This window comes from Rutidosis leptorrhynchoides, chromosome 8 (genome assembly GCF_046630445.1).
Source record: "Rutidosis leptorrhynchoides isolate AG116_Rl617_1_P2 chromosome 8, CSIRO_AGI_Rlap_v1, whole genome shotgun sequence".
Taxonomy (NCBI): domain Eukaryota; kingdom Viridiplantae; phylum Streptophyta; class Magnoliopsida; order Asterales; family Asteraceae; genus Rutidosis; species Rutidosis leptorrhynchoides.
In genome coordinates this window covers 259,358,497-259,385,888 of record NC_092340.1, presented here as the reverse complement: position 1 = coordinate 259,385,888, position 27,392 = coordinate 259,358,497, and the positions used below count along the sequence as shown (strand labels likewise).

At 35.8% G+C, this 27,392-nt stretch overlaps 1 protein-coding gene across 1 annotated transcript; it reads right to left on the bottom strand.

The window, feature by feature from the left end:
* Positions 1-8,090: 8,090 nt before the first annotated feature.
* LOC139864150 (uncharacterized) lies at positions 8,091-10,023 on the bottom strand. Its single transcript, XM_071852737.1, has 3 exons — positions 9,902-10,023; positions 8,573-8,979; positions 8,091-8,527 (listed from the first exon to the last, which is right to left on the bottom strand). The coding sequence occupies exons 1-3, from the start codon at positions 10,021-10,023 to the stop codon at positions 8,091-8,093; spliced, it is 966 nt and encodes a 321-aa protein (XP_071708838.1).
* Positions 10,024-27,392: the final 17,369 nt, after the last annotated feature.

The following is a 27,392-nucleotide window of genomic DNA, read 5'->3' as shown; positions in this document are numbered from 1 at the left end:
GAATTGTAGTAGTTGAATTGTATATTAGCTACTAAGTATGAACTTAACGGGTAGGTACTACCCGAATTTAAACTTATAAAACGCTAATATAAAGAAAAAGCTTTTATAAATGAGTTCATATTATGCTACGAAATACTATTAACTACTCTTAATATTCTGTATGATTAACTTGTTCCATTTGACTATTTTGAAGGAAATGGCACCGACTACTCGACACACCGTGAATATGAATGAAGAGGAATTCCGTACTTTTCTAGCTTCAAACATAGCCGCAGTACAGGCTGCGCTACATACCAACAATAACCTTGGATCTAGCAGTATAGGAAATCATGTAGGATGCACCTACAAAGAATTTACTGCCTGCAAACCTTTGGAATTTGATGGAACCGAAGGACCGATCGGATTGAAACGGTGGACCGAGAAGGTCGAATCGGTGTTTGCCATAAGTAAGTGTACTGAAGAGGACAAAGTAAAGTACGCTACGCATACCTTCACAGGTTCTGCGTTAACATGGTGGAATACCTATCTAGAGCAAGTGGGACAAGACGATGCGTACGCACTACCGTGGTCAGCATTCAAGCACTTGATGAACGAGAAGTACCGTCCCAGAACCAAGGTCAATAAGCTCAAGACAGAACTTAGAGGGTTACGAACCCAAGGATTTGATATTACCACGTACGAAAGACAATTTACAGAATTGTGCCTATTGTGTTCGGGAGCATTCGAAGATGAGGAAGAGAAGATCGACGCGTTTGTGAAAGGATTACCGGAAAGAATCCAAGAAGATATAAGTTCACACGAGCCCGCCTCCATACAACAGGCATGTAGAATGGCTCACAAACTAGTGAACCAGATTGAAGAAAGAATTAAAGAACAGACTGCTGAAGAGGCCAATGTGAAGCAAGTCAAAAGAAAGTGGGAGGAAAACGGTGATAAGAATCACCAATACAACAACAACAGCAATTACAACAATAATCGCAACAATTATCCCAACAATCGCAACATCAATCGCAACTACAACAAACGGCCCAACAACAACAACAACAACAACAACAACAACAACAACAACAGCAACTACAACAATCATCCCAACAACAATAATAACCGCAACAACAACAACAATCAGAAGCAGCTATGCCAAAGGTGTGAAAAGTATCACTCGGGGTTCTGCACCAAATTTTACAACAAGTGTAAAAGAAATGGTCATAGCGCGGCGAAGTGTGATGTCTACGGACCAGGGGTTAATAGAACGAAAGGAACAAATGGTGTCAGAACGAGTAATGGCGGAGCAAGTAGTGTCGGAGCAAGTTATGCCAATGTAGTTTGTTATAAATGTGGAAAACCGGGCCACATTATTAGAAATTGCCCGAACCAGGAGAACACGAATGGACAAGGCCGCGGAAGAGTTTTCAATATTAATGCGGCAGAGGCACAGGAAGACCCGGAGCTTGTTACGGGTACGTTTCTTATTGACAATAAATCTGCTTACGTTTTATTTGATTCGGGTGCGGATAGAAGCTATATGAGTAGAGATTTTTGTGCTAAATTAAGTTGTCCATTGACGCCTTTGGATAGTAAATTTTTACTTGAATTAGCAAATGGTAAATTAATTTCAGCAGATAATATATGTCGGAATCGAGAAATTAAACTGGTTAGCGAAACATTTAAGATTGACTTGATACCAGTAGAGTTAGGGAGTTTTGATGTGATAATCGGTATGGACTGGTTGAAAGAAGTGAAAGCAGAGATCGTTTGTTACAAAAATGCAATTCGCATTATACGAGAAAAAGGAAAACCCTTAATGGTGTACGGAGAAAAGGGCAACACGAAGCTACATCTTATTAGTAATTTGAAGGCACAAAAACTAATAAGAAAAGGTTGCTATGCTATTCTAGCACACGTCGAGAAAGTACAAACTGAAGAAAAGAGCATCAATGATGTTCCCGTCGCAAAAGAATTTCCCGATGTATTTCCGAAAGAATTACCGGGATTACCCCCACATCGATCCGTTGAATTTCAAATAGATCTTGTACCAGGAGCTGCACCAATAGCTCGTGCTCCTTACAGACTCGCACCCAGCGAGATGAAAGAACTGCAAAGCCAATTACAAGAACTTTTAGAGCATGGTTTCATTCGACCAAGCACATCACCGTGGGGAGCTCCTGTTTTGTTTGTCAAGAAGAAAGATGGTACATTCAGGTTGTATATCGACTACTGAGAGTTGAACAAACTTACCATCAAGAACCGCTACCCACTACCGAGAATCGACGACTTATTTGATCAACTACATGTCTCGTCTGTTTATTCAAAGATTGACTTACGTTCCGGGTATCATCAAATGCGGGTGAAAGAAGATGATATTCCAAAGACTGCTTTCAGAACACGTTACGGTCATTACGAGTTTATGGTCATGCCATTTGGTTTAACTAATGCACCAGCTGTATTCATGGACCTTATGAACCGAGTGTGTGGACCATACCTTGACAAGTTTGTCATTGTTTTCATTGATGACATACTTATTTACTCAAAGAATGACCAAGAACACGGTGAACATTTGAGAAAGGTGTTAGAAGTATTGAGGAAGGAAGAATTGTACGCTAAATTTTCAAAGTGTGCATTTTGGTTGGAAGAAGTTCAATTCCTCGGTCACATAGTGAACAAAGAAGGTATTAAGGTGGATCCGACAAAGATAGAAACTGTTGAAAAGTGGGAAACCCTGAAAACTCCGAAACACATACGCCAGTTTTTAGGACTAGCTGGTTACTACAGAAGGTTCATCCAAGACTTTTCCAGAATAGCAAAACCCTTGACTGCATTAACGCATAAAGGGAAGAAATTTGAATGGAATGATGAACAAGAGAAAGCGTTTCAGTTATTGAAGAAAAAGCTAACTACGGCACCTATATTGTCATTGCCTGAAGGAAATGATGATTTTGTAATTTATTGTGACGCATCAAAGCAAGGTCTCGGTTGTGTATTAATGCAACGAACGAAGGTGATTGCTTATGCGTCTAGACAATTGAAGATTCACGAACAAAATTATACGACGCATGATTTGGAATTAGGCGCGATTGTTTTTACATTAAAGACTTGGAGGCACTACTTATATGGGGTCAAAAGTATTATATATACCGACCACAAAAGTCTTCAACACATATTTAATCAGAAACAACTGAATATGAGGCAGCGTAGGTGGATTGAATTATTGAATGCTTATGACTTTGAGATTCGTTACCACCCGGGGAAGGTAAATGTGGTAGCCGATGCCTTGAGCAGGAAGGACAGAGAACCCATTTGAGTAAAATCTATGAATATAATGATTCATAATAACCTTACTACTCAAATAAAGGAGGCGCAACAAGGAGTTTTAAAAGAGGGAAATTTAAAGGATGAAATACCCAAAGGATCGGAGAAGCATCTTAATATTCGGGAAGACGGAATCCGGTATAGGGCTGAAAGGATTTGGGTACCAAAATTTGGAGATATGAGAGAAATGGTACTTAGAGAAGCTCATAAAACCAGATACTCAATACATCCTGGAACGGGGAAGATGTACAAGGATCTCAAGAAACATTTTTGGTGGCCGGGTATGAAAGCCGATGTTGCTAAATACGTAGGAGAATGTTTGACGTGTTCTAAGGTCAAAGCTGAGCATCAGAAACCATCAGGTCTACTTCAACAACCCGAAATCTCAGAATGGAAATGGGAAAACATTACCATGGATTTCATCACTAAATTGCCAAGGACTGCAAGTGGTTTTGATACTATTTGGGTAAAAGTTGATCGTCTCACCAAATCAGCACACTTCCTGCCAATAAGAGAAGATGACAAGATGGAGAAGTTAGCACGACTGTATTTGAAGGAAGTCGTCTCCAGACATGGAATACCAATCTCTATTATCTCTGATAGGGATGGCAGATTTATTTCAAGATTCTGGCAGACATTACAGCAAGCATTAGGAACTCGTCTAGACATGAGTACTGCCTATCATCCACAAACTGATGGGCAGAGCGAAAGGACGATACAAATGCTTGAAGACATGCCACGGGCATGTGTTATTGATTTCGGAAACAGTTGGGATCGACATCTACCGTTAGCAGAATTTTCCTACAACAACAGCTACCATTCAAGCATTGAGATGGCGCCGTTTGAAGCACTTTATGGTAGAAAGTGCAGGTCTCCGATTTGTTGGAGTGAAGTGGGGGATAGACAGATTACGGGTCTGGAGATTATACAAGAAACTACCGAGAAGATCATCCAAATTCAACAACGGTTAAAAACCGCCCAAAGTCGACAAAAGAGCTACGCTGACATTAAAAGAAAAGATATAGAATTTGAAATTGGAGAGATGGTCATGCTTAGAGTTGCACCTTGGAAAGGCGTTGTTCAATTTGGTAAACGAGGGAAATTAAATCCAAGGTATATTGCACCATTCAAGATTATTGATCGTGTCGGACCAGTAGCTTACCGACTTGAGTTACCTCAACAACTCGCGGCTGTACATAACACTTTCCACGTCTCGAATTTGAAGAAATGTTTTGCTAAAGAAGATCTCACTATTCCGTTAGATGAAATCCAAATCAACGAAAAACTCCAATTCATCGAAGAACCCGTCGAAATAATGGATCGTGAGGTTAAAAGACTTAAGCAAAACAAGATACCAATTGTTAAGGTTCGATGGAATGCTCGTAGAGGACCCAAGTTCACCTGGGAGTGTGAAGATCGGATGAAGAAGAAATACCCGCATCTATTTCCAGAAGATTCGTCAACACCTTCAACAGCTTAAAATTTCGGGACGAAATTTATTTAACGGGTAGGTACTGTAGTGACCCGAACTTTTCCGTGTTTATATATATTAATTGAGATTGATATTTACATGATTAAATGTTTCCAACATGTTAAGCAATCAAACTTGTTAAGACCTGATTAATTGAAATATGTTTCATATAGACAATTGACCACCCAAGTTGACCGGCGATTCACGAACGTTAAAACTTGTAAAAACGACATGACGATATATATATGGATATACATATGGTTAACATGAGATTATGATAAGTAAGTATCTCCATAAGTATATTAACAATGAGTTATATACATATAAACAAGACTACTAACTTAAGGATTTCGAAACGAGACATATATGTAACGATTATCGTTGTAACGACATTTAAATGTATATATATCATATTAAGATATATTAATATATCATAATATCATGATAATATAATAATTTAACATCTCATTAGCTATAATAAACAATGGGTTAACAACATTAATTGAGATCGTTAACTTAAAGGTTTCAAAACAACACTTACATGTAACAACTAACGATGACTTAACGACTCAGTTAAAATGTATATACATGTAGTGTATTTAGATGTATTAAAATACTTTTGGAAGACTTCAAGACATATATCAAAACACTCATACTTAACGAAAATGGTTACAGTTACTTTCCCATTCTTTTCTTTCATCAAGAATTCTAGTCGTATTCTTACCCGTATTATACACAGCTTCAAAACGTACTTACTATGGGTATATACCAATAGGAACTAGCATGGGATTCCACTCTTGATTATGTCATGTATGACTAATCAATTTTAACTTCTACCATGAGCTAGTCAACTAACTAGAACTCCTTTTAACCCCACTCACCACTCACCAATTACCACTCATCATTCACTCCATTTCACTTCCAATTCTCTTTCTAATTCTCTCTCAACACACACCCACTATTATGAACGTATTTTTCCAGTAGTTAATTATCATCTTCATCAAAAATCACTTCAAGAATCAAGCTATAATCATCATAGGAAGAACACTTCAAGAACACTTCAAAAATCCCTTCAAGTTTACTAATTTACTTCCAAGCTTTCTAATCCATTCCAAGTAATCATCTAAGATCAAGAAACCTCTGTTATATACAGTAGGTTATCTTTCTTATTCAAGGTAATATTCATATTCAAACTTTGATTCAATTTCTATAACTATAAACTATCTTAATTCGAGTAAAAATCTTACTTGAACTTGTTTTTGTGTCATGATCCTACTTCAAGAACTTTCAAGCCATCCAAGATCCTTTGATATGCTAACTTAATGATTTAAAACCTGGAAACACGAAAAACACCGTAAAACCGGATTTACGCCGTCGTAGTAACACCGCGGGCTGTTTTGGGTTAGTTAATTAAAAACTATGATAAACTTTGATTTAAAAGTTGTTATTCTGAGAAAATGATTTTTATTATGAACATGAAACTATATCCAAAAATTATGGTTAAACTCAAAGTGGAAGTATGTTTTCTAAAATGGTCATCTAGACGTCGTTCTTTCGACTGAAATGACTACCTTTACAAAAACGACTTGTAACTTATTTTTCCGACTATAAACCTATACTTTTTCTGTTTAGATTCATAAAATAGAGTTCAATATGAAACCATAGCAATTTGATTCACTCAAAACGGATTTAAAATGAAGAAGTTATGGGTAAAACAAGATTGGATAATTTTTCTCATTTTAGCTACGTGAAAATTGGTAACAAATCTATTCCAACCATAACTTAATTAACTTGTATTGTATATTATGTAATCTTGAGATACCATAGACACGTATACAATGTTTCGACCTATCATGTCGACACATCTATATATATTTCGGAACAACCATAGACACTCTATATGTGAATGTTGGAGTTAGCTATACAGGGTTGAGGTTGATTCTAAAATATATATAGTTTGAGTTGTGATCAATACTGAGATACGTATACACTGGGTCGTGTATTGATTCAAGATAATATTTATTGATTTATTTCTGTACATCTAACTGTGGACAACTAGTTGTAGGTTACTAACGAGGACAGCTGACTTAATAAACTTAAAACATCAAAATATATTAAAAGTGTTGTAAATATAGTTTGAACATACTTTAATATATATGTATATATTGTTATAGGTTCGTGAATCAATAGTGGCCAAGTCTTACTTCTCGACGAAGTAAAAATCTGTGAAAGTGAGTTATAGTCCCACTTTTAAAATCTAATATTTTTGGGATGAGAATACATGCAGGTTTTATAAATGATTTACAAAATAGACACAAGTACGTGAAACTACATTCTATGGTTGAATTATCGAAATCGAATATGCCCTTTTTTATTAAGTCTGGTAATCTAAGAATTAGGGAACAGACACCCTAATTGACGCGAATCCTAAAGATAGATCTATTGGGCCTAACAAACCCCATCCAAAGTACCGGATGCTTTAGTACTTCGAAATTTATATCATATCCGAAGGGTGTCCCGGAATGATGGGGATATTCTTATATATGCATCTTGTTAATGTCGGTTACCAGGTGTTCACCATATGAATGATTTTTATCTCTATGTATGGGATGTGTATTGAAATATGAAATCTTGTGGTCTATTATTACGATTTGATATATATAGGTTAAACCTATAACTCACCAACATTTTTGTTGACGTTTAAAGCATGTTTATTCTCAGGTGAATATTAAGAGCTTCCGCTGTTGCATACTAAAATAAGGACAAGATTTGGAGTCCATGTTTGTATGATATTGTGTAAAAACTGCATTCAAGAAACTGATTTCGATGTAACATATTTGTATTGTAAACCATTATGTAATGGTCGTGTGTAAACAGGATATTTTAGATTACCATTATTTGATAATCTACGTAAAGCTTTTTAAACCTTTGTTTATGAAATAAAGGTTATGGTTTGTTTTAAAAATGAATGCAGTCTTTGAAAAACGTCTGATATAGAGGTCAAAACCTCGCAACGAAATCAATTAATATGGAACGTTTTTAATCAATAAGAACGGGACATTTCAGCTTGAACGTAGGATTTGCTTCATCAGTGCTAAGCAATTCTTCCTCGAGCCATGTAATGTTAAAGTCATTATCCTCGACTATCATGTTGTGCAAGAGCACACGACAATACAATATTCGTCTCAACTTGTTGACACTATGTGGTCGTCCAACCATTTGTATAAATGGAATCTACCCTGAAGAACACCGAATGTTCTCTCGACATCTTTATGTGCACTTTCTTAAAATTTGTTTGAATTTTACACGTGGCTCATCGGTTGGTGTCGAGTATGCCTTCATTAAATTCTACCCAATCTGGGTAAATCCCACCCGCTAAATAGTAACCATTCATGTAATCATGGCCATTCACAGTAAATGGAGCAATTGGTGCAGTTCCTTTTTTGATGTAATCGAATAACGAAGATTTGTTCAAAACATTAACATCGTTGTTAGCACCCGCAACACCGAAGAAAGCATGCCAAATCCACGTATCATATGAAGCAACTGCTTCTAGAACGATGGTTGGGTGACCTTGATGACCGCCAGCATATTGCCCTTTCCAAGCAACTGGATAATTTTTCCACTTCCAATGCATGCAGCCGATGCTTCCTAGCATTCCATTGAAACCATGCTTTTCTTCATGAGCACTATACAAACGAGCTATATTGCTACTCGTTGGTTTCCACAAATATATATCAACATAAAGTTCTAAAAGACACTTACAAAACATATTAAGACATATTATTGATGTACCTTCTGACATTTGTAAATATTCGTCAAACATGTCTGCTGTTGTACCATACGCCAATTGACGCAACATAGATGTAACTTTTTGTATTGTAGTAAAACCTAGTCGACCAAGAGCATCTATTTTTGGTTTAAAAAATTCGATATGACTTGGTAAAGGTTCTACATCATAACTTAGTATATCATTGGCGATGCGTAAAAATAAATCTTTACTCATTCTAAAACGTCTTCTAAACTGTCGATCGAGATATATTGGATGATCTTGAAAATAGTGTTTGTGTAAAGTTTTGCCTGCTTCTTCACGATCTCTACGAATATAAGCTCGGGGCTGTCGAACTCGTTCATTATTGGCAGCTTCTTCAGCCTCGTCAGCATCCAATTCTTCGGAAATTGCTCGTAAAAAATTAAATCTTCTTCATCATCAGAATTCCAAATATCAAACATTTTGAACAAAGCGTTTACCATTTTTTAAGTATAGAATGATATTGAATGAAGTGTGTAAAAAAGTGGTAAAAGAAATGTGGTATTTATAAAAGAAAAAAAAATTACAAACGGTCATATGACCGTTGCCACAAACACGTGGCATTAGCTCACTGGATACCACCACAATCACCTGCATGTGATCGACTCATCGCGCCGACGATATTTTTGGACCATCACGCCCCATATCGGCGCCGTGGAGGCGTGATGGTGGTGAAAATTGTGTGATCGCGTGCGTTAAATGAGGTCTTAAAAATGCTTTTGCATTCTTTGATCAAAATAAAAGTGGTTACATAGAGATCGATGAGCTAAGGGAAGCGTTAGCCGATGAACTTGAACCCACTAACTAAGAAGTAATTTCAGCCATATTACATAATGTCGACACCGACAAGGTTTGTTCTTTTAAACCCGTTTGACATGTGTCCTTGTAAGCAAAATTTGTTAATTCTACTTGACCTATTAGAGATCAAAGTTAATCCGGATTAACCCACTTGACATGTTTTCATCTTGGATTTTTAACTGATTTAGAGCTATATGGCCAACGTTATATGAGGGAAAAAGAACTGTCACAAAACTTAGCGTTCTTTTAATTTTGATGTAACGCATGTATACGTTCTATGGATCTTAGATCGAATGTTTAACAAAAATTAGAGGCGGAATACACTAATCTAGGTCGAGAAGAATATGTTTACGCTTCAGGATCATTAAAACCAACGAATTGTTAATGAAATCGATGCCTTAGGGTTTGTATTCGGTTGGGGTGTGTTATGGGACAATAGCAGGAGTGAAACTAGTCGGCCAAAGGGTGTAGGGTTTGTAAACTAATCAAGGAACCTGACACCCGTATATATATACCCCTGCATTGACCATCGGTCATAGGTCTCTGACCACCTTCGGCCGATGGTCTTTGTCCATCGACCGATGGTCCCTTCCATCAGTCGATGGTCTGAGTTGACAACCAAACAACTAGGAACCATTCCATGGCATTGGTTAACACATTAAATGACATAAACAATATTAACCAATATTGTTCATACATGACTAAAATGCAATTGACAAAACGAAAGAACTATTACAAAGATAGAAATGTGGATTAATGCACCAACAATGTAGGATGGAAAAATTAGTTTTGAGGAGTTTACATCGATGATGAAGACATGAACAGTTTGGAGGAAAGCATCTAGGCAATACTCACGAGAGCATTACACCAACCTTAGTTTGAGGTTATTTAAATATGGATCAATGAAAAATAAATAGGATAGATTAAACATAGATTTCTAGTAATTACAAAGCGCGATTATTGATCTACTTATCTATGAGGAGTTTCTATTCTTGTAATATTTCGTTGGAGGTTTGTTCTTACTTTTATAGAAATTGTCTTAATTTTTCATTTATGAGATTGACAATTGTTTATGGTTTACAATGCTTATATGCAAGAAAACTTGTAGTCAAAGAACACATTTTGTGGTTAATGGTAAGATTTGTTATACGTGTAACTATATGAGTTCATTACTAAAAGTTCCACCCATTTATATCGACTCACTATTGAATAAAGCATATTGTGTGTATTTATAGTAGACTAATTATGTATAGTTATCGGTGTTACATTTTAATATCATTGGACTACTGTAGTTAGAATGTCATTTTTATTGAATCCTATCTATTGAATAAAGATAGGACAGATCCCAATCAAGTTGGAAAATTATCAGAGATGAAGATGACCAGAAGATGACTATCTGTTAGTTCAATTGATCATGATGTAGTTAACACTGACAATGGATCGCACGTTGTTGGGCCAGAAGATGGGTCGTTGATTTTGGGCCGATATGTGAAGGGTAACGAATGGGCTTTAGCTGGAAACATAACTTGATCAATTTGCTTGGAACATAAGGAAGGCGTCGAAGTAGGAAAGTTTAGGTCAAACTCTTATATTATCTCTTATTTAAATTTTGTTCTTATCTAGTTTTCTTTGTATCCATTATATGTTGTTGGTTGTGTTGAACCAAAAGACTTGATTGTTTTAAGTTGAATATTACGAAATAAAAGTTGTAAATCGTGAAGGTTTGATTTGGCCGATAAGCACCTGTTTGTTCATAATCGTGAAGATTTTGATATACTATTTGTTACTTTTGTTCAGTCACGATTGTGGAAGTGCATTATTTCATATCAGAGCTTCAGGATGGCTAAACAAAATTCTCAAGGTAGCAATCGCTATCAAGACCCTTATGCTGAAATCAAGCGATTGCAAAGAAGAATTGTTAAACTAGAATTTAATTATAGTTTCAACTTGCTGAAACAAGTCTTATTAAGAAATGGATTTTTCAAAACATGGGAAAAAAGTGGAGGACCTGGAAATATTCATTAAAAGCACGTGCATATGATAGAAGTAAATCCACTGATGAGATTGTGAATGATGAAATTGAAAAGGACAAGCGGGTAAATCCTGAACAATTTAAAAGACTCGTGACTCGTTGGTTTAATCCTGAATATCAGGTAACATGTTTTAGTAACATAATATTAGTAACTTTAGAGTCTTTTGCAGACCTAATATTTTATTGTTTACATTTAATAGAGTACGTGTGATGTAAGGTGTGTGAGCCGCTCTAAGATGCAAGAGCCACATGTAACTGGTACGAAATCATTTGCTCGGCTTGCTCACGAAGAGGTACTTGTTAGCTAGTTTACTATTTATGATTTATGAGTTTATATCGTACTTGATGCATGTATTTATGTATAATGATTATTTGTGTTAAAATAATATGATGTAAAAGAAGTCTAAAAATTCAGCTTTTGGTTTCTTTTTTAGTAGTTTGGAAGTTAGCTGTTGAAGTCTCAAAATTCATATGTTCAATCTATTTTTTTGTGTCTTTCCTAAGTATAATTTAGTAGTTTCGAAGGTATAATGTTTTGTTCGATTGTCTCTTTAGCTATCGTAATATACAACTGCTTATTGATATAAGCAATGAAAAACAATGGTGTGTGTCCAAGAAGAGGAGAAATATACATAAAAAGTTGCACCCGTAAGAATGGAAGTATTGAAGACAAGGCAGCAGAAGTTGTGGTAATGTAAATTATGAACATCAAATATGTATGTACATTTGTTGAGTTGTTAAAACTATTATTTTCATGTAGGTTTCTTTACAATCAGCTGCAAGTAACTCCATGAACATTCAAGGGGCTGAAGACGATTTTTCAAATGACACTTACTCTAAAGTTAAAGGTCCAGAAAAAGGGGATATATTCGTTGTATTGGGAGGATGCCAACCGTAAAGGAGAATAGTCCTTCATCTACTTCAAATGAGCAGATTGTTCAACACTTGCAAAATGTTGTGAGCATTATGCTCAACCTCTTCCAACAACACATCCCAAATGCAAACATAACCGGAGTTCTTAATAATTTGAACATACAGGTACTCTTAAAAGTAGCTACAGAAATGTTCTTTGACATTAACTTAATACTCATGACTCTTATTTACCTAAAATTCTGTCAGCTCCCAAGTATGCCTTCTATTCCGAACAACTCGTCTTCAGTTAACCAAAGACCAGTTAATGAAAGTCATGATAACAATGGTATTAACTATTTTGCTCATATTTATCTTATTTATTTATTTTAATGAAATTGCGAATGAACCAAAGATCACTTAATGGAAAGTTAAATATTTGTAAATACATCTTAGATTCTGTATTCAGCTTGCCTTTATATTTTATTCCTTTGCTTTGACAGGTTGTTAGTTTTGTTCTTAAAGAAATATCATAAGAGGTAGATCAAGTATGAAGTGATGTAGGTGCTCTTTTGATGAAGTTACTGTTGGGAAATTACGGTCTCACTAATTCCCACCACCCAGCCCAACAATAATAGTAAAGAAATAAGAACAATACACAACACAAGATTTAACGTGGAAACTCCAAAACAGGAGAAAAACCACCGGCCCCCAAAGAGAGAAAATACACTATATCACAAATTGTTACAATGATATAGACGACTCTCTTAAGCCAACTACACTCTCCAAAATATTTAACTAATACAACTCTCAAACAAGGGTAAGAAAGAAAGAAATAATCAAATACTTAAAGTGTATTGATTGGTGCAATTTAGAATGAAGACTTAGCCCCTCTTATATAACCAAGTCACTCACCCTCACATCTTCCTCCCACCAATGTGGGATAAACATATCTTCTACTAGCCAAAATAAACCAACAAATTTCCACCTTTTGGATAGAAGAAGATAACCATGCTTCCACATTGCAAGGATAACCGATGTAGACGCTTCCTCGACGACAACTTCAAGATTCTCATCTTCATGCCGTTGACATTATCTCCCAAGAGACAAAACTTGCATCTTCATCGAACATTGTCTAAACCGACAATCATTGTCATCACAGACAATCATAACTCTTAACAAGAATTATCATACTCCACCATTAATAGTATAGCACTTAGAATATCACATTCCAAGCATTTCACCTCGGCACATGTTGTATAACTAGCTGAACAGTTATGGTGCAACTTCCTGTTTGGCTTTCCCTGGAAGTTTCATCAGCTACAACATCAGTTTCCACCACACACCTTGCATCAATGCCAAACCAATGCCCATGTACAATTTGTGGAACCGCTAAGGAACATCCCTTTCCATGGTGGCGCGGACACACCATGAGGATGACGTGACTTCAGAGGAATTCGTCACTCTCCGTAACAACGGAGACAATGTTAGCATCTTTGGAGCCATTTGCCGGATTAGCTCCACCGGGACAATTAACCCTTACATGTCCAGTCTTCCCGCACTTCCAGCATGTCAGATTCTTTCTAGAGTTTCTCTTCTGCCTATCCGAACACAACAGTACCGTAGCTTCTGATGACGAGACCCCGTTACCTTCCAATCTTTTCTCCTCGGATAGGAGCTTGCTAGTAACATCTTCAAACTTCAGAGTTTTCTTCCCATACATCAAAATAGGTTTCATGTGTTCATAAGACGATGATAAAGATAATATCAACCTCAAAGCTTTATCTTCATCATCCGTTTTAACTCCAATAGCCTCCAGTTCTGAAACAATACCGTTAAGAATACTTAGATGATCTGAAATCTTTGAACCCCCATCCATACGCAGAGTATGAAATTGTTCTTTAAGACACAACCGATTTGAGATGCCCTTGCCCTGGTACAACTGCTCTAGTTTAACCCAAAGCTCATTTGCCGTTGATAACCCGTGCACATTTGCAAGCACGTTCTTTGCAAGACACAAACGAATAGCACTTGCTGCCCTCAAATCCATATCATCCCATTCTTCTTCATCGAACTTACTGCTAGAATCACTGCCAGGAACAAGGGTGGGTTTACCCTTCAAAGCCTTGTGTAAACCGGACTGAATTAACACATCCTTGACTTGAACCTGCCATAAGCCAAAATTGATCCTCCCATCAAATTTCTCTACATCAAACCTCATTGGACTGAACTTCGACATCGTATCCGTATCCTAAAAACAACACTTTCTCTGATTTTGCTCACGTTTCGAATAGCCAAAAGATGTAGCAGGTAGCCAGGACCCTTTAAATCGGAAATCCACAACTCGCCACTAACAAATCCAACTATTACTACGAATCAGAAAAAATATCGTCTAACCAGATACTCTATACGATCAATAGAACTCGTTTCTGATGTGGACGATCCACTCCCGTGGTAACCACAGAGCATATTCCGACTCCTATAATCGAGACCCCCGTCAAACCTGACGCTCTGATACCAGTTGTTGGGAAATTACGGTCTCACTAATTCCCACCACCCAGCCCAACAATAATAGTAAAGAAATAAGAACAATACACAACACAAGATTTAACGTGGAAACTCCAAAACAGGAGAAAAATCACCGGCCCCCAAAGAGAGAAAATACACTATATCACAAATTGTTACAATGATATAGATGACTCTCTTAAGCCAACTACACTCTCCAAAATATTTAACTAATACAACTCTCAAACAAGGGTAAGAAAGAAAGAAATAATCAAATACTTAAAGTGTATTGATTGGTGCAATTTAGAATGAAGACTTAGCCCCTCTTATATAACCAAGTCACTCACCCCTCACATCTTCCTCCCACCAATGTGGGATAAACATATATTCTACTAGCCAAAATAAACCAACAGTTACATGGGCCTTTTGATGAAGTTCCAAATTATTAGTTTTCTAGTATTTTCTAAGGTAGTTATGTATAGTTTAGTTTAAGATGTGAAGTTATTAATCTTTTCAACTTTTGCTTCTATCTATTTGAGAAGATGGTTGAATGACAATTGAACTTTTAAGCCAACTAATGTTATTGTTGTTTAATGTCTTTTAGTGTAAACATTATTACTTGTTTGTAATTTACGATAACTAGATTAACAAAATTAAATAATGTAAATTGGTACAAAACAAAGATGTTGAATTGTGGCATATAAAATATGTGTCACAAAATCGATTTAATCTGCTGGGCAACACAATTTACAATAAGTATTTAATGGCATAAACAATAAGTCACAAAAGCACAAAATTTGTGCCACTATAGCCTTGAAGTGCTGCTGTGACACAACCTAGATGTGTCACTAGATGTCTTTAGTGGCAGCGTTTCTTGTGACACATTTTTCATATGCCAGCGATTCCCTTATGAAATGTCCCGTTCTTATTGATTAAAAACGTTCCATATTAATTGATTTCGTTGCGAGGTTTTGACCTCTATATGAGACGTTTTTCAAAGACTGCATTCATTTTTAAAACAAACCATGTATTCTTGGCCACTGGTTGATTCCCGAACCTATTTTGTCTATTTTGTAAATCATTTATAAAACCTGCATGTATTCTCATCCCAAAAATATTAGATTTTAAAAGTGGGACTATAACTCACTTTCACAGATTTTTACTTCGTCGGGAAGTAAGACTTGGCCACTGGTTGATTCCCGAACCTATAACAATATATACATATATATCAAAGTATGTTCAAAATATATTTACAACACTTTTAATATATTTTGATGTTTTAAGTTTATTAAGTCAGCTATCCTCGTTAGTAACCTACAACTAGTTGTCCACAGTTAGATGTACAGAAATAAATCGATAAATATTATCTTGAATCAATCCACGACCTAGTGTATACGTATCTCAGTATTGATCACAACTCAAACTATATATATTTTGGAATCAACCTCAACCCTGTATAGCTAACTCCAACATTCACATATAGAGTGTCTATGGTTGTTCCGAAATATATATAGATGTGTCGACATGATAGGTCAAAACATTGTATACGTATCTATGGTATCTCAATATTACATAATATACAATACAAGTTGATTAAGTTATGGTTGGAATAGATTTGTTACCAATTTTCACGTAGCTAAAATGAGAAAAATTATCCAATCTTGTTTTACCCATAACTTCTTCATTTTAAATCCGTTTTGAGTGAATCAAATTGCTATGGTTTCATATTGAACTCTATTTTATGAATCTAAACAGAAAATGTATAGGTTTATAGTCGGAAAAATAAGTTACAAGTTGTTTTTGTAAAGGTAGTCATTTCAGTCGAAAGAACGACGTCTAGATGACCATTTTAGAAAACATACTTCCACTTTGAGTTTAACCATAATTTTTGGATATAGTTTCATGTTCATAATAAAAATCATTTTCCCAGAATAACAACTTTTAAATCAAAGTTTATCATAGTTTTTAATTAACTAACCCAAAACAGCCCGCGGTGTTACTACGACGGCGTAAATCCAATTTTACAGTGTTTTTCGTGTTTCCAGGTTTTAAATCATTAAGTTAGCATATCATATAGATATAGAACATGTGTTTAGTTGATTTTAAAAGTCAAGTTAGAAGGATTAACTTTTATTTGCGAACAAGTTTAGAATTAACTAAACTATGTTCTAGTGATTACAAGTTTAAACTTTCGAATAAGATAACTTTATATGTATGAATCGAATGATGTTATGAACATCATTACTACCTCAGGTTTTGTGGATAAACCTACTGGAAATTAGAAAAATAGATCTAGCTTCAAAGGATCCTTGGATGGCTTGAAAGTTCTTGAAGCAGAATCATGACACGAAAACAATTTCAAGTAAGATTTCCACTCGAAATAAGATTGTTATAGTTATAGAAATTGAATTAAAGTTTGAATATGATTATTACCTTGTATTAGAAAGATAACCTACTGTAAGTAACAAAGGTTTCTTGATCTTGGATGATTACTTGGAATGGATTTAGAAAACTTGGAAGTAAACTTGCAATCTTGGAAGTATTCTTGATTTTATGAAACTAGAACTTTTGGAATTTATGAAGAACACTTAGAACTTGAAGATAGAACTTGAGAGAGATCAATTAGATGAAGAAAATTGAAGAATGAAAGTGTTTGTAGGTGTTTTTGGTCGTTGGTGTATGGATTAGATATAAAGGATATGTAATTTTGTTTTCATGTAAATAAGTCATGAATGATTACTCATATTTTTGTAATTTTATGAGATATTTCATGCTAGTTGCCAAATGATGGTTCCCACATATGTTAGGTGACTCACATGGGCTGCTAAGAGCTGATCATTGGAGTGTATATACCAATAGTACATACATCTAAAAGCTGTGTATTGTACGAGTACGAATACGGGTGCATACGAGTAGAATTGTTGATGAAACTGAACGAGGAGGTAATTGTAAGAATTTTTGTTAAGTAGAAGTATTTTGATAAGTGTCTTGAAGTCTTTCAAAAGTGTATGAATACATATTAAAATACTACATGTATATACATTTTAACTGAGTCGTTAAGTCATCGTTAGTCGTTACATGTAAATGTTGTTTTGAAACCTTTAGGTTAACGATCTTGTTAAATGTTGTTAACCCAATGTTTATAATATCAAAAGAGATTTTAAATTATTATATTATCATAATATTATGATGTACGAATATCTCTTAATATGATATATATACATTAAATGTCGTTACAACGATAATCGTTACATATATGTCTCGTTTCAAAATCATTAAGTTAGTAGTCTTGTTTTTACATATGTAGTTCATTGTTAATATACTTAATGATATGTTTACTTATCATAATATCATGTTAACTATATATATAACCATATATATGTCATCATATAGTTTTTACAAGTTTTAACGTTCGTGAATCACCGGTCAACTTGGGTGGTCAATTGTCTATATGAAACCTATTTCAATTAATCAAGTCTTAACAAGTTTGATTGCTTAATATGTTGGAAACACTTAATCATGTAAATAACAATTTCATTTAATATATATAAACATGGAAAAGTTCGGGTCACTACAGTACCTACCCGTTAAATAAATTTCGTCCCGAAATTTTAAGCAGTTGGAGGTGTTGACGTATCTTCTGGAAATAAATGTGGGTATTTCTTCTTCATCTGATCTTCACGCTCCCAGGTGAACTCGGGTCCTCTACGAGTATTCCATCGAACCTTAACAATCGGTATCTTGTTTTGCTTAAGTCTCTTAACCTCACGATCCATTATTTCGACGGGTTCTTCAATGAATTGAAGTTTTTCATTGATTTGGATTTCGTCCAACGGAATAGTGATATCTTCTTTACCAAAACATTTCTTCAAATTTGAGACGTGGAAAGTGTTATGTACAGCCCCGAGTTGTTGAGGTAGCTCCAGTTGGTAAGCTACTGGTCCGACACGATCTATAATCTTGAATGGTCCAATGTACCTTGGATTTAGTTTCCCCCGTTTACCAAATCGAACAATGCCTTTCTAAGGTGAAACCTTAAGCATGACCATTTCTCCAATTTCAAACTCTATATCTTTTCTTTTACTGTCCGCGTAGCTCTTTTGTCGACTCTGGGCGGTTTTCAATCTTTGTTGAATTTGGATGATTTTCTCGGTAGTTTCTTGTATTATCTCCGGACCCGTAATATGTCTATCCCCCACTTCACTCCAACAAATTGGAGACCTGCACTTTCTACCATAAAGTGCTTCAAACGGCGCCATCTCAATGCTTGAATGGTAGCTGTTGTTGTAGGAAAATTCTGCTAACGGTAGATGTCGATCCCAACTGTTTTCGAAATCAATAACACAAGCTTGTAGCATGTCTTCAAGCATTTGTATCATCCTTTCGCCCTGCCCATCAGTTTGTGGATGATAGGCAGTACTCATGTCTAGACGAGTTCCTAATGCTTGCTGTAATGTCTGCCAGAATCTTGAAATAAATCTGCCATCCCTATCAGAGATAATAGAGATTGGTATTCCATGTCTGGAGACGACTTCCTTCAAATACAGTCGTGCTAACTTCTCCATCTTGTCATCTTCTCTTATTGGCAGGAAGTGTGCTGATTTGGTGAGACGATCAACTATTACCCAAATAGTATCAAAACCACTTGCAGTCCTTGGCAATTTAGTGATGAAATCCATGGTAATGTTTTCTCATTTCCATTTCGGGATTTCGGGTTGTTGAAGTAGACCTGATGGTTTCTGATGCTCAGCTTTGACCTTAGAACACGTCAAACATTCTCCTACGTATTTAGCAACATCGGCTTTCATACCCAGCCACCAAAAATGTTTCTTGAGATCCTTGTACATCTTCCCCGTTCCAGGATGTATTGAGTATATGGTTTTATGAGCTTCTCTAAGTACCATTTCTCTCATATCTCCAAATTTTGGTACCCAATCCTTTCAGCCCTATACCGGGTTCCGTCTTCCCGAATATTAAGACGCTTCTCCGATCCTTTGGGTATTTCATCCTTTAAATTTCCCTCTTTTAAAACTCCTTGTTGCGCCTCCTTTATTTGAGTAGTAAGGTTATTGTGAATCATTATATTCATAGATTTTACTCGAATGGGTTCTCTGTCCTTCCTGCTCAAGGCGTCGGCTACCACATTTGCCTTCCCCGGGTGGTAACGAATCTCAAAGTCGTAATCATTCAACAATTCAATCCACCTACGCTGCCTCATATTCAGTTGTTTCGGATTAAATATGTGTTGAAGACTTTTGTGGTCGGTATATATAATACTTTTGACCCCATATAAGTAGTGCCTCCAAGTCTTTAATGCAAAAACAACCGCGCCTAATTCTAAATCATGCGTCGTATAATTTTGTTCATGAATCTTCAATTGTCTAGATGCATAAGCAATCACCTTCGTTCGTTGCATTAATACACAACCGTGACCTTGCTTTGATGTGTCACAATAAATCACAAAATCATCATTCCCTTCAGGCAATGACAATATAGGTGCCGTAGTTAGCTTTTTCTTCAATAACTGGAACGCTTTCTCTTGTTCATCCTTCCATTCAAATTTCTTCCCTTTATGCGTTAATGCAGTCAAGGGTTTTGCTATTCTGGAAAAGTCTTGGATGAACCTTCTGTAGTAACCAGCTAGTCCTAAAAACTGGCGTATGTGTTTCGGAGTTTTTGGGGTTTCCCACTTTTCAACAGTTTCTATCTTTGCCGGATCCACCTTAATACCTTCTTTGTTCACTATGTGACCGAGGAATTGAACTTCTTCTAACCAAAATGCACACTTTGAAAACTTAGCGTACAATTATTCCTTCCTCAATACTTCTAACACCTTTCTCAAATGTTCACCGTGTTCTTGGTCATTCTTTGAGTAAATAAGTATGTCATCAATGAAAACAATGACAAACTTGTCAAGGTATGGTCCACACACTCGGTTCATAAGGTCCATGAACACAGCTGGTGCATTAGTTAAACCAAACGGCATGACCATAAACTCGTAATGACCGTAACGTGTTCTGAAAGCAGTCTTTGGAATATCATCTTCTTTCACCCGCATTTGATGATACCCGGAACGTAAGTCAATTTTTGAATAAACAGACGAGCCTTGTAGTTGATCAAATAAGTTGTCGATTCTCGGTAGTGGGTAGCGGTTCTTGATGGTAAGTTTGTTCAACTCTCGGTAGTTGATACATAACCTGAATGTACCATCTTTCTTCTTGACAAACAAAACAGGAGCTCCCCACGGTGATGTGCTTGGTCGAATGAAACCACACTCTAAAAGTTCTTGTAATTGGCTTTGCAGTTCTTTCATCTCGCTGGGTGCAAGTCTGTAAGGAGCACGAGCTATTGGTGCAGCTCCTGGTACAAGATCTATTTGAAATTCAACAGATCGATGTGGAGGTAGTCCCGGTAATTCTTTCAGAAATACATCGGGAAATTCTTTTGCGACGGAAACATCATTGATGCTCTTTTCTTCAGTTTGTACTTTCTCGACGTATGCTAGAACAGCATAGCAACCTTTTCTTATTAGTTTTTATGCCTTCAAATTACTAATAAGATGTAGCTTCATGTTGCCCTTTTCTCCGTACACCATTAAGGGTTCTCCTTCTTGTATAATACGAATTGCATTTTTGTAACAAACGATCTCTGCTTTCACTTCTTTCAACCAGTCCATACCGATTATCACATCAAAACTCCCTAACTCTACTGGTATCAAGTCAATCTTAAATGTTTCGCTAACCAGTTTAATTTCTCGATTCCGACATATATTATCTGCTGAAATTAATTTACCATTTGCTAATTCGAGTAAAAATTTACTATCCAAAGGCGTCAGTGGACAACTTAATTTAGCACAAAAATCTCTACTCATATAGCTTCTATCCGCACCCGAATCAAATAAAACGTAAGCAGATTTATTGTCAATAAGAAACGTACCCGTAATAAGCTCCGGGTCTTCCTGTGCCTCTGCCGCATTAATATTGAAAACTCTTCCACGGCCTTGTACATTCGTGTTCTCTTGGTTTGGGCAATTTCTAATAATGTGGCCGGGTTTTCCACATTTATAACAAACTACATTGGCATAACTTGCTCCGACACTACTTGCTCAGCCATTACTCGTTCTGACACCATTTGTTCCTTTTGTTTTGTTAACCCCTGGTCCGTAGACCTCACACTTCGCCGCGCTATGACCATTTCTTTTACACTTGTTGCAAAATTTGGTGCAGAACCCTGAGTGATACTTTTCACACCTTTGGCATAGCTGCTTCTGATTGTTATTGTTGTTGCGGTTATTATTGTTGTTGGGATGATTGTTGTAGTTGCTGCTGTTGTTGTTGTTGTTGTTGTTGGGCCGTTTGTTGTAGTTGCGATTGATGTTGCGATTGTTGGGATAGTTGTTGCGATTATTGTTGTAATTGCTGTTGTTGTTGTTGTATTGGTGATTCTTATCACCGTTTTCCTCCCACTTTCTTTTGACTTGCTTCACATTGGTCTCTTCAGCAGTCTGTTCTTTAATTCTTTCTTCAATCTGGTTCACTAGTTTGTGAGTCATTCTACATGCCTGTTGTATGGAGGCGGGCTCGTGTGAACTTATATCTTCTTGGATTCTTTCCGGTAATCCTTTCACAAACGTGTCAATCTTCTCTTCCTCATCTTCGAACGCTCCCGGACACAATAGGCATAATTCTGTGAATCGTCTTTCGTACGTGGTAATATCAAATCCTTGGGTTCGTAACCCTCAAAGTTCTATCTTGAGCTTATTGACCTCGGTTCTGGGACGGTACTTCTCGTTAATCAAGTGCTTGAATGCTGACCACGGTAGTGCGTACGCATCATCTTGTCCCACTTGCTCTAGATAGGTATTCCACCATGTTAATGCAGAACCTGTGAAGGTATGCGTAGCGTACTTTACTTTGTCCTCTTCAGTACACTTACTTATGGCAAACACCGATTCGACCTTCTCGGTCCACCGTTTCAATCCGATCGGTCCTTCGGTTCCATCAAATTTCAAAGGTTTGCAGGCAGTGAATTCTTTGTAGGTGCATCCTACACGATTTCCTGTCCTGCTAGATCCAAGGTTATTGTTGGTTTGTAGAACAGCCTGTACTGCGGCTATGTTTGAAGCTAGAAAAGTACGGAATTCCTCTTCATTCATATTCACGGTGTGTCGAGTAGTCGGTGCCATTTCCTTCAAAATAGTCAAATGGAACAAGTTAATCATACAGAATATTAAGAGTAGTTAATAGTATTTCGTAGCATAATATGAACTCATTTATAAAAGCTTTTTATTCATATTAGCGTTTTATAAGTTTAAATTCGGGTAGTACCTACCCGTTAAGTTCATACTTAGTAGCTAATATACAATTCAACTACTACAATTCTATATGAAAAACTGATTATAATAATATTTCGTGTTCAAACTTTTATACAATATTTTACAAACTTACAATACCGCTTATTTTACATAAAGCATGAAATATAGCACACAATAACTTTGATACAAGATAGTTGTGAAGATAATTCTAGCTAGTACACAAGTCATTCAGTAAAGGCAATAAAGACACGTAATTCATACGTCCAGAAACAAGTCATGCATTCTGGTTTTACTAGGACTACTTCCCATCCTTGGTCTTGTGGAACATAACCGTTATGGCGGTTGATAAGATAGCGTGTTGTAACGTCGTCAAAGGGACGAGGGTTACGTAATGACCAACAGTCTCGTAATAACCTAAAAACCTCATTTCTTACCCCAATTACCGACTCCGTCACTTATGGGAACGTTTTGTTTAATAGTTGTAGCTCGATGTTCTTTTTCTCACTTTGGTGAGAAGCGAACATTACTAACCCGTAAGCATAGCATGCTTCTTTATGTTGCATGTTAGCCGCTTTTTCTAAATCATGAAGTCCTATATTCGGATACATTGAGTCAAAATAATTTCTTAACCCGTTGCGTAAAATAGCATTTGGGTTCCCCGCAATATATGCGTCAAAGTAAACACATCGTAACTTATGGGTTTCCCAATGTGATATCCCCCATCTTTCAAACGAAAGTCTCTTATAAACCAAGACATTCTTGGAACGTTCTTCGAATGTCTTACAAACTGATTTCGCCGTAAATAGTTGTGCCGAAGAATTCTGACCGACTCTAGACAAGATTTTATCAATCATGTCTCCGGGTAGGTCTCTTAAAATATTGGGTTGTCTATCCATTTTGTGTTTTTATACTGTAAAATAGACAAGAGTTAGATTCATAAAAAAAATACTTATTAATACAAGCAATTTTTACATATATCATAAAGCATAAGCACACTATACTACATATATTACACCACACGAATACAACTATCTTATTCCGACTCGCTCATTTCTTTTTCTTCAGTTTTGGTTCTTTTTGACAAGTTTCTAGGGATATATGATGTTCCCCTAATACTAGCTGTCGTTTTCCACAACGGTTTAGAAAAACCTGGTGGTTTAGAGGTTCCCGGGTCATTGTTACAACTTAAGGACTTCGGGGGTTGATGATACATATAAAGTTCATCGGGGTTGGATTTAGATTTCTCTATTTTTATGCCCTTTCCCTTATTATTTTCTTTTGCCTTTTTAAATTCAGTTGGGGTAATTTCTATAACATCATCGGAATTCTCGTCGGAATCCGATTCATCGGAGAATTGGTAATCCTCCCAATATTTTGCTTCCTTGGCGGAAACACCATTGACCATAATTAACCTTGGTCAGTTGGTTGAGGATTTTCTTTTACTTAACCGTTTTATTATTTCCCCCACCGGTTCTATTTCCTCCTCCGGTTCCTCCTCTTCCGGTTCTGATTCTTCTTCCGGTTCTGATTCTTCTTGCGGTTCCTCTTCGGGAACTTGTGAATCAGTCCAATATATATTCGACTCTTCGTTATTATTAGGTGAGTTAATCGGATTTGTGCTAGAGGTAGACATCTATCACACAATATCAAACATGTTAAGAGATTAATATATCACATAATATATACATGTTAATAATATATAGTTTCCAACAAAAATGTTAAGCAATCATTTTTAAAGAAAACACGGTCAAAGTCCAGACTCACTAATGCATCCTAACAAACTCGATAAGACACACTAATGCAAATTTTCTGGTTCTCTAAGACCAACGCTCTGATACCAACTGAAATGTCCCGTTCTTATTGATTAAAAACGTTCCATATTAATTGATTTCGTTGCGAGGTTTTGACCTCTATATGAGACGTTTTTCAAAGACTGCATTCATTTTTAAAACAAACCATAACCTTTATTTCATAAATAAAGGTTTAAAAAGCTTTACGTAGATTATCAAATAATGATAATCTAAAATATCCTGTTTACACACGACCATTACATAATGGTTTACAATACAAATATTTTACATCGAAATCAGTTTCTTGAATGCAGTTTTTACACAATATCATACAAACATGGACTCCAAATCTTGTCCTTATTTTAGTATGCAACAGCGGAAGCTCTTAGTATTCACCTGAGAATAAACATGCTTTAAACGTCAACAAAAATGTTGGTGAGTTATAGGTTTAACCTATATATATATCAAATCGTAACAATAGACCACAAGATTTCATATTTCAATACACATCCCATACATAGAGATAAAAATCATTCATATGGTGAACACCTGGTAACCGACATTAACAAGATGCATATATAAGAATATCCCCATCATTCCGGCACACCCTTTGGATATGATATAAATTTCGAAGTACTAAAGCATCCGGTACTTTGGATGGGGTTTGTTAGGCCCAATAGATCTATCTTTAGGATTCGCGTCAATTAGGGTGTCTGTTCCCTAATTCTTAGATTACCAGACTTAATAAAAAGGGGCATATTCGATTTTGATAATTCAACCATAGAATGTAGTTTCACGTACTTGTCTATTTTGTAAATCATTTATAAAACCTGCATGTATTCTCATCCCAAAAATATTAGATTTTAAAAGTGGGACTATAACTCACTTTCACAGATTTTTACTTCGTCGGGAAGTAAGACTTGGCCACTGGTTGATTCACGAACCTATAACAATATATACATATATATCAAAGTATGTTCAAAATATATTTACAACACTTTTAATATATTTTGATGTTTTAAGTTTATTAAGTCAGCTGTTCTCGTTAGTAACCTACAACTAGTTGTCCACAGTTAGATGTACAGAAATAAATCGATAAATATTATCTTGAATCAATCCACGACCCAGTGTATACGTATCTCAGTATTGATCACAACTCAAACTATATATATTTTGGAATCAACCTCAACCCTGTATAGCTAACTCCAACATTCACATATAGAGTGTCTATGGTTGTTCCGAAATATATATAGATGTGTCGACATGATAGGTCGAAACGTTGTATACGTATCTATGGTATCTCAATATTACATAATATACAATACAAGTTGATTAAGTTATGGTTGGAATAGATTTGTTACCAATTTTCACGTAGCTAAAATGAGAAAAATTATCCAATCTTGTTTTACCCATAACTTCTTCATTTTAAATCCGTTTTGAGTGAATCAAATTGCTTTGGTTTCATATTGAACTCTATTTTATGAATCTAAACAGAAAATGTATAGGTTTATAGTCGGAAAAATAAGTTACAAGTTGTTTTTGTAAAGGTAGTCATTTCAGTCGAAAGAACGACGTCTAGATGACCATTTTAGAAAACATACTTCCACTTTGAGTTTAACCATAATTTTTGGATATAGTTTCATGTTCATAATAAAAATCATTTTCCCAGAATAACAACTTTTAAATCAAAGTTTATCATAGTTTTTAATTAACTAACCCAAAACAGCCCGCGGTGTTACTACGACGGCGTAAATCCGATTTTACGGTGTTTTTCGTGTTTCCAGGTTTTAAATCATTAAGTTAGCATATCATATAGATATAGAACATGTGTTTAGTTGATTTTAAAAGTCAAGTTAGAAGGATTAACTTTTATTTGCGAACAAGTTTAGAATTAACTAAACTATGTTCTAGTGATTACAAGTTTAAACTTTCGAATAAGATAACTTTATATGTATGAATCGAATGATGTTATGAACATCATTACTACCTCAGGTTTTGTGGATAAACCTACTGGAAATTAGAAAAATAGATCTAGCTTCAAAGGATCCTTGGATGGCTTGAAAGTTCTTGAAGCAGAATCATGACACGAAAACAATTTCAAGTAAGATTTCCACTCGAAATAAGATTGTTATAGTTATAGAAATTGAATTAAAGTTTGAATATGATTATTACCTTGTATTAGAAAGATAACCTACTGTAAGTAACAAAGGTTTCTTGATCTTGGATGATTACTTGGAATGGATTTAGAAAACTTGGAAGTAAACTTGCAATCTTGGAAGTATTCTTGATTTTATGAAACTAGAACTTTTGGAATTTATGAAGAACACTTAGAACTTGAAGATAGAACTTGAGAGAGATCAATTAGATGAAGAAAATTGAAGAATGAAAGTGTTTGTAGGTGTTTTTGGTCGTTGGTGTATGGATTAGATATAAAGGATATGTAATTTTGTTTTCATGTAAATAAGTCATGAATGATTACTCATATGTTTGTAATTTTATGAGATATTTCATGCTAG

Excerpts from the sequence above, each read along its gene's own strand:
- LOC139864150 (XM_071852737.1), bottom strand. The coding sequence starts at position 10,023 with ATGGTTCCTAGTTGTTTGGTTGTCAACTCAGACCATCGACTGATGGAA. Across the intron at positions 8,980-9,901 it reads GACCGATGGTCAATGCAGGG|AAGATTTAATTTTTTACGAG; the intron begins GTATATATATAC and ends CTGATGATGAAG. Across the intron at positions 8,528-8,572 it reads ATATTTACAAATGTCAGAAG|AACTTTATGTTGATATATAT; the intron begins GTACATCAATAA and ends AGTGTCTTTTAG.